This window comes from Brachyistius frenatus, unplaced genomic scaffold (assembly GCF_029030835.1).
Source record: "Brachyistius frenatus isolate BFR_SWC_R1_liver_20210118 unplaced genomic scaffold, ASM2903083v1 Contig_116, whole genome shotgun sequence".
In the NCBI taxonomy this organism is placed as follows: Eukaryota; Metazoa; Chordata; class Actinopteri; family Embiotocidae; genus Brachyistius; species Brachyistius frenatus.
The window spans coordinates 461771-470362 of record NW_027210715.1 but is presented as its reverse complement, the minus strand read 5'-3'; the positions used below and the strand labels follow the sequence as shown (position 1 = coordinate 470362).

The window sequence follows — 8592 nt, the reverse complement described above, 5'->3', positions numbered from 1 at the left end:
TAGAAAAGGAGAGTCACACTCATAAAACTATCAGACGGAGAAGTGTGAACTGACTAGTCAGACCTGGCACTCGTTGGAGATCTTGCTATTCCAAAAGCAACCTGAGGGTGGCAGCACAGGGTGGCGCGGGGTGAAGATGCAAAAGACAAAAGGTCAGTGGTTTAAAAAAAAAGAAGAAAAAAAAGAAAACGTGGTATCCTGGAGTATCTACGATGGTGGAATAACCAGATCAACAGCAGACATTTCGACGTGGCGTAACAGGATGAGCAAAAGGTGGAAGCCAACGTACGAACGACGGTTTTAACGGCCTGAGTGGAAAGCAGCCGTCCTTAGTGGGATTAGATGCACCTGGGATTGACACGTTATTCACTGAGAGGGAAAAGACGTTAGAACGACGCTTTAAATGTTTGGCTTTAGTATTCAAAATAAAAATGGAATCTAATGATAAAATCAGTTTTAGAAAGATGTCGATTAGTGTTAAAAAAAAATGACTGACGACACAATAGTGACGGACATCGTTGGCTCCATGTTCATACCAGCAGAGACTAAAGTGAGTGGTGCTGCAGCATGTTGGGATTTCACCAACCCTGAATATCCGTTTACTTTGTCCACCCGAAAGCTAAAGATCTGTTGTTTTTTTCCTATGGCTTTCCGACTGGTGTGCAAACTATTTCCTACACTTAAACTGTTACTTATAAAACAGAAAAGGTTGTGAGAGTGAGAAGCACACTTCTTCACCACATACCCATGTTTTTGTATGAATAAAGATTTTACCTCAACACAGAAACAACACATGTTATTTAGGTTGTTACACTTAATATATGTTTTGTCCTGGTGGATTATTTGGTGATCGGGACCAGTGAGGGACTATTGACAGAAACGTGCATCCAACACAACAGGAGCAACGCCTCCGTAAGCTCGGTCATTTCAAAAAGAAATATATATATGAAATAGTTTGAGGGTTGTGCTCAGTATCTTATCTGTTCCAGTTCATGATGCACGACCCCAAATACTCCAACGACAACTACGAGCTCTTCCGGGAACTCGAGGTGGAACATCTGAGTTTAAACTTTATGTTGTCTTCTTCTTTTATCCGTCACCTCTCTGTGTATTAACCTCAAACATAACGAACGGCCGATTTGAATGAACATACGTGACGCACTGGACGCCCTCGCTGACCTCCAGGAGCAGTTTGTGACCGGAACATCAAAATAGAGCCCTCTGTGTTTGTCCTAATGAATGCATTATGTTTTTATAGAATATGGAGGCCACCTTTTGGAATGAAAGCCTTTAGATAATAAATATTCATAATATCTGTCACCCTTCTGCACAGAGCAGAGATCCTGCTGAGTTCATTCAGGCCTGTTGCGTCGCCTGAGGCCGGACGCCGGCTGCTCCCCTCCGACCTCCTCAATGTTTGTCTCGCACGAGTCTTCGAGAGAAGGCACGAGCTCAGAGCGCTCCGATCCTTCCTCCTCCTCCTCCTCCTCCTCCTCCTCCTCTGCCTCCACATCCTCTTCTTCTTCTGCTGCTTCTTCCCCGTCACATTCCTCCGGTCTGAGATCCTTCATCTCTTCCCCTTCTGTCGCCGCGTCATCTTTAACTTCCGAATGCTTTTCGTAACATTTTTCAGAAGACTCTGTTGCTCCTGCAGAAGGCTTCTCGTCCACCGTCGCCGAAGTGTCGTTGGCCCCGAGGGACTCGATGAGGTCGTCCAGATTACGCTCGCATGATGCCTCTGAAAATCAGGAAATGACACATTCTATTAATAAGCTATTCTGAATGCTCCTGTTCAGGATAAAGCGGGTATAGATAATGGATGGATAATTCCATCACCACAAAAAGTTCAACCATATCACACTCTGCTGCTTTCTCTCTTTTTTTTTTTTTTTTATCAGAAAATAGCTTAACAGGGAAACAAAAAAACATGGGATGAAGTATTTCTGTTAGAAGAGACTGGAAGGAGCCGAGCAGTGAGCATGACATCTGCACACCGTACAGATGGAACTGGTGCTGCGAAACATTCAGGGCAGAGTGGAGCTGACATTAAAATGAATCAATAATCAATTAATTAAAACAGACGGAGATGAGTCCCTCAGTAGCCTAACGGTCAAGACACACACCACATCTGTCTGGATCTTTTGTTGCATGTCATTGTTTTCTTTTGAGCAAATATGTTTTGGAAGTATCAAGAGTCATCCCTGTCTTTATTCGATTTGTATCAATATCACCCCAAACCGAACGTACGAAGTTAAAGGACAGTGAATGGGAATTTGAATGATGAACACGTTATGCAAATGTTTTATCGCTCTTTCAGAGATGTCAGGTTTTCTGTCTCATGTAGCGTCACGTTTCATCCCGCTGACGGACGTGACTTTTCAGAGTTTCTCTGCACCAACCAAACTGATTTAAATACAAAGCCGCCGGTCACCAAACCACAGGCTTCAATGGAAATCAGACGCTGCTCAAACCTTCTGATCTTTTGCATATCTGACCTGAACCTCATTCACAAACATCAAATCAGAAGCAGAGACGTGTCTCAGCGTGGCCGTTGTGGTTCATCACAACAAGACAAACAGGCGGTTTGCAGAGATTTGACTGCAGCGTGAAGCCTGACTGCATTATCGATATCTTCTCATGGACGCTGCAGTTTGAAATGCATCACTAGTTACCATACTGTTCAAATACTTTACTACAGTGTGAACACAAAGACCGTGTAGTGTCCCACCGTTGAGGTTCAGGGGTGGACAGTCCATTCCTCTCTTCTTCATCAGGAACCGGATGGTCTGGAGCTGAGACATGATCTCGTTCTTCTGTTCTTGGGCCACCGACTTCACACTGCAGAGATGTGACGACAAAACAATGACATGAGGGTGATGACGGGCTGATCTGAGAGGAGCGACTCTGTTTGGTAAGAACGTCGGCCTTTAACCGGAAGGAAAAGATATATCACATTATCAAAAACTGGGCCAATAGATGAAACTAAAACTTTCATACTGAAATCACTGAGTTTCATTGAGCTCTCACCACTCTCTAAAAAAATGTTTTTTTAAAGTTGCAGCAGTGATCATACACTAGCTGCAGCAGCTGAAGGTTGACGCCCATGATTAGTGCCACAAATTCAATATTGGATTAAATACCGTCATAACTGTATGACACACGTTGGCAGCTTATCCAGCAACAAACATGGCTGAACGCCGCTGTATTCGACAGGTTTTCAGCTCAGCTGACTTTAAGTGATGGGCCGGTAAGTGACGGACCGGGCCGGGCGGTGACGGACCGGGCCGGGCGGTGACGGACCGGGCCGGGCGGCGCCGCCTCCGGAGCTCCACGCATGGAGCGCCGCGCAGCAAGACTCTCAGGGGAACGAGTCGTTACTCGTTGCGACATAAAAGGGCAACAAAATGTGTGAACGTTGCCGCTGAGCGTCATAAAATCAGGCCTGAACATCGTTCAATCTGCCGAGGAAGTAATTAGAAGCTCTGCGGCTGACGGCGGTGGTCGGTTTTTACTGAATATTCGAAGGCACAATATCACATTTATGTTGACAAAAAAAAAAAAAACGAAGCGAGAATCACGTGAAGACGAAGCGTGGCGTACACCTGAAAACCGACTCACCAGTTGGTGAGTGGGTCCAGCTGGGTGAGGATGGAGTTGAGCATCCTTTCTGTCTGCGCCAGCCTTTGTTCCAACTCGTTCAACTGGTTCTCTGCGCAAACACAAACACGCCAGCAGGTAAAAAAAAAAAAAAAAAAAAAAATATTTGAATGTACTCACGGTAAACAAATATGTGTGATGGAAGACGTCCCGCCGCGCGTGACACACGCACCTGCCTCCACGGACTTTTTGGCCCCTTTTGCAAATTTGTCCTTTTGTGCCTTGTCGTCCGCCGACTTGATCTGCGAGACGGAAAATAACGCAAAGCAAGCACATTCCAAACTGAGTGACCGCCTTTCAGATGGGACGCTTTGATCAATGCAGTTTGGCTGTCGCGGGTGCATTTAGTCACCTTTAAAAACTTGTAGGCTGCGAACACTCCGACTCCGATGGCGTAGAGAGGCATCAGCGTGAACACGTAGCCCTTGTTGCTGTTGGATTTGTACTTGTCGCCCTTCAGCTCCTGCTCCATGCGTTTCTTCATCTGCTGCATGCTCTCGGCGGTCTGGTGCGAGCCGGGGGCGTTCATGTTGATGGGCTGACCTCGCACTGCGCCCGGCCCGGGACCTCCTGCCGCAAAATAACAACGTCATTAAAAGAAAGAACAGACACCGAGGGCGCTTCGACATCTGGTAGCCTGTACCGTGCTGAGTGCAATTATCTCCTGTCCTAGGTCGTATGTATACAGTAAAACGTCACGATGGACGAGGTCGGAGGGGGACGATGGGTCACTCCAATAATACCACAATATTTTATAATATATTTATATTGGAATATAACATTCATACCTTTGAACTGACTACGCTGTGGTAGCAGTGGGGATTTCTGTGCAGTTATTTGACTGCAAACCTTCCATTTTCACGTAACTTCTGACTCTTACTACAATATTTAAAATACAATATTTAAAGGCACCGTCTGCCATAAAAATAACAATCCCTAAACATTGGTAATACAACGCTCATAGTGAATCTATAGTGGCTTAGCTGCTGTGAAAAAAACTAAAACAGCTGCAACATGAAGCCTTTCGTGTCAGTGACCGCACATTCATATCAGCAAAGAGCGGTTACTGGAATCGAAACGCACACAAACAAGCTTCATGATATAAAGCTGACAGTCTGACGGGGCGTTGTAGGAGGCCGCGAGTTCAAATGTAGGAGAAAGAAAAACGTCCTCCTAATCTGCGATATTGCGGCGGCCATTAGACAGTTGAAATGGCCGTGGTGAGGTTGTTTTGGTCGCGTCGACAGCACTGGCATAAAGAACGCACTTCAGCAGCAAAGAGCCAGCATTGATCTGCATTTGGAGGTTTGCTGGGCAGTCAGCCCCGCTTCCTCCCACCGATGGTTAAGAAGACGTAAGCTGTGCAACACAAAGCAGCAGGTGAAACTCCCTCAGCATTCCTCCATCACAGTCATACCGATAAACAGCTAATTGCAATAGTTATTGAAATAAATACATGACGTACAGGGCAGCACGTTTCACTGCAGAATTCCTTGATAGTCTTGAGATTTAATTGTGCTCTACTCGGATTCAAGCCATCTTCTGCCAGACGCAGCAAAGCAGCCCAAAGACAGAACCAAGCCTCCTCCATGTTTGTTGTTCTGTTCTTGTAAAGTTTCTTTCTTTTTTTTTTTGTCTATGAGCTGATGTGACTTTCCAAAAAAAACCTCCAGTTTTGTCTCACCCGTTCAAAGGACCTTCTCCCAGAAGCATTGCGACTCATCATTATTTATCTTAGCAAATTACATTTTCTTTCTTTCCGTCTTTCAACAGCGGAGTCCTCCTTGGTCGTCTTTAATAGAGCTGTCGCTCAATCAGACACGGATGATCTTTGACTGTGGCGTGCAGCTTACATCTCTCCGTAAGCTTTCCTTGGATCTTTGTCTACCATCTGCGTCGTCCTTCTCTTCAATCTGGGGTCAGTTTTTCTCCAGCGACCGTGCTCAGGCAGGTTGGTTACAGTTCAATGGACCTGAAACTTCTTAATAATATATCCAACTGTAGTCACAGGAACATGAAGCTGCCTGGAGATGGTCTTATAGCCTTCACCTTTAACACGCAGGTCTCTAATTTTCTATCGGATCCAGCGTAGCTGTGTCCGGTCAGTGTTCAGTGTGGTGCACACAATGATATCAAACAGCACGGTGACAACTTTTCTCCATTAAAATAGGCTGCATGGCTGATTACAAGATTGAGTATGTGTGATATTAATGAAAGACAACTGTTTGTTTGTAATATATAGATGTTTTAGAACAATAAATCTGTCAAGGCCATTTCAAAATATGTTTGGAAAAGAGGCAAGAATATCTCTCTTTTAAAATGTTCTTTCCTCCCATGGCATACCAAAGGAATGCAGGTATGTCATCACTTTTCAGGGATTGTTTTCATTGTCAAAGCCTGTATATTTGTCACATAAAACATGGAAATACAATAAATCGAAATTGACTCTTTCTTTCCATCCATTTATATGACACTGTTACACATTAACGTTCTGCCTTCTGTCTCCCATAGTGTGCTTTAGTCCCGTCAGTGCCTCTTTCTGCATGTGTCTCTGTGGTCTCTCTGCAGGTCTCTATGGTCTCTCTGCAGGTCTCTATGGTCTCTCTGCAGGTCTCTATGGTCTCTGCAGGTCTCTATGGTCTCTGCAGGTCTCTATGGTCTCTCTGCAGGTCTCTATGGTCTCTCTGCAGGTCTCTATGGTCTCTCTGCAGGTCTCTCTCTCAGCAGGTCTCTATGGTCTCTCTGCAGGTCTCTATGGTCTCAGCAGGTCTCTATGGTCTCTGCAGGTCTCTATGGTCTCTCTGCAGGTCTCTATGGTCTCAGCAGGTCTCTATGGTCTCTGCAGTTCTCTATGGTCTCTCTGCAGGTCTCTATGGTCTCAGCAGGTCTCTCTGCAAGTCTCTATGGTCTCTCTGCAGGTCTCTATGGTCTCTCTGCAGGTCTCTATGGTCTCAGCAGGTCTCTATGGTCTCTCTGCAGTTCTCTATGGTCTCTCTGCAGGTCTCTATGGTCTCTCTGCAGTCTCTATGGTCTCTCTGCAGGTCTCTATGGTCTCTCTGCTCTCCGCTCACGCCAACCAGTCGACGCAGATGGTCGCACACCTCTGATCCCTCTTCTGTATATTCCACTCTCGTGACTTGTAATGTGGGAAACCCAAACTAATGCACGCGACAGCTAACTCACAGACGAGGCTAGTGAGCTCGAGGCAAGCGACACACACAAGCGCACATGCATGTAGCGACACAAGGACACAACAGTGACACGTCCTACCTTTTCTATTGTAACGAGAGTCGTATTTGTTTTCCTTCGCCGCAGTCCCGCCGCCAACACCGAACAACCTCGGCAGGACGACAAACGTGAAAAGCACGGCCGTGAAAGCCAGGGCGACTTGTTGTGATGCCGACAGAACCATCCTCTCTCGAACCTCCGGAAGGCACCAAACACCCGCCGCAAACCAGCAACACGAGCCGCTAAAAGACGTCGCTAAACGAGACGAGAGTAGAAACAGAAAAGGAGAAGCTATCGGGCCAATATGCAGTGAAAATAATGTGACATCTGAGACTTACATTCGGGCTGTTCGGCCCAAAACAGCTGCGCTCTGCTGTCTGCTCCGCTGTGACAACAGAACCACGACTTCCGGAATCGAGCGCTTTCGGAATAAAAGCATCAAGTTACAAGCTTACAAAAGTACGACAGGACCTTTTGTCGTAGCAGCTTTTGTTATCCACAAATAATAATTTTCAAAAACAAGTTACAAAATGCTTAACAAAAACATTAAACCAAAAAAAATTGTATAATACAGGCATAATAACAAATGAGACTGAAACACAATTAAAACATTTCAATATAATTAAATTCTTAAAACTCAATAAATATCAGTAAAGTTCAGTGAGAACCCGTAGGCTATTCGGAACACACGGTCACTCTCTATCACAATCCATGGCACCAGTAATCTCCTGGGAAACTACTTTATTTGCACAGACTTACTGTAACACAACAAGCAGTCGTCTATCCTAGTCATGTAGCACCAGATCCGTACTGGGAAAGAAATTAAGCCCTGCCTTATCTGGTGGCTACGTGTAGTATGATGGGTTGGATTGATAGGCACACAGAAAAGGACACAGACAGTGGTTGCTTTTGCAAATTTCCATATTAGAGAGGAGAGGTGTGTTGGCTTCAGCGGAGACCTGAGCTCTACAAGTGCCTTTCTTCTTTTGAAAATTGTACACTACATAATGATAAGAGATAAGAGTATTTATTGTCTTTCCATACACAGTACAGGGGAATCAAATCATGTTACTCATATTAACCTGTGCATTGTGAAATATAATTGAGCTAAATGATATAAAACAATATATAGAACTATTATAACTTAGATAAACAATATAAACAGTATACTTTTTTTAAGTTAAAACTGCAAAATAGCACTTAGCAGTTAGTAAAGTGATAGTACTGCTGGAAAAATTACTCAGAGGCTTGGTTCAAAATCAAATACATCGGACATTTATTCTTGCAAGAAGGAGCAACTACATGCACCCTCAAAGAGAGGTGTGCAGCAGCAGTGTTCCCCCCAGCAGTTCTCTACAGGGCTCTTCATCACTCCTCCATAGGGCAGCTTTTATACAGTTGACAAACAATTGACAGTCACCCCCATTCCCTTTGTATCTGCTTTCGTATGGTAATACTGAGTTGGTTGTTGGTCACAAGGGGAGTCGTCAATTAGATGCGGAAAGTAAATCAAAAGGAATCACTTGCAAATAAGATAGAGAAAATACAAGAGACTTTCCGGAGCAACAATGCAAATAAGAGAGAGAACAAAAGAAACGTTTCGGAGCCTGCTTGACAAAGAGACTTTCCGGAGCCACAATGCAAACAAGAGGAAGAGACAAATCTTTTTTTCCATCATGTACATTTTTGATTGCTATATACAAAGTG

General features: G+C 44.7%; 1 protein-coding gene across 2 annotated transcripts; it reads right to left on the bottom strand.

Annotated features, from left to right (window-relative positions):
• Positions 1 to 398: 398 nt before the first annotated feature.
• On the bottom strand, positions 399 to 7279 carry LOC138629444 (protein RIC-3). Of its 2 annotated transcripts, XM_069713134.1 has the most exons (7): positions 7224 to 7279; positions 6928 to 7140; positions 4010 to 4227; positions 3830 to 3899; positions 3619 to 3709; positions 2729 to 2838; positions 399 to 1738 (listed from the first exon to the last, which is right to left on the bottom strand). In XM_069713134.1, the coding sequence occupies exons 2-7, from the start codon at positions 7067 to 7069 to the stop codon at positions 1353 to 1355; spliced, it is 1017 nt and encodes a 338-aa protein (XP_069569235.1). In that variant the 5' UTR covers positions 7070 to 7140; positions 7224 to 7279; the 3' UTR covers positions 399 to 1352. The 2 variants fall into 2 exon arrangements, with proteins under 2 accessions (XP_069569235.1, XP_069569236.1); XM_069713135.1 differs by lacking the exon at positions 3619 to 3709 and having other exon boundaries at positions 3778 to 3899.
• Between the last annotated feature and the right edge of the window lie 1313 nt (positions 7280 to 8592).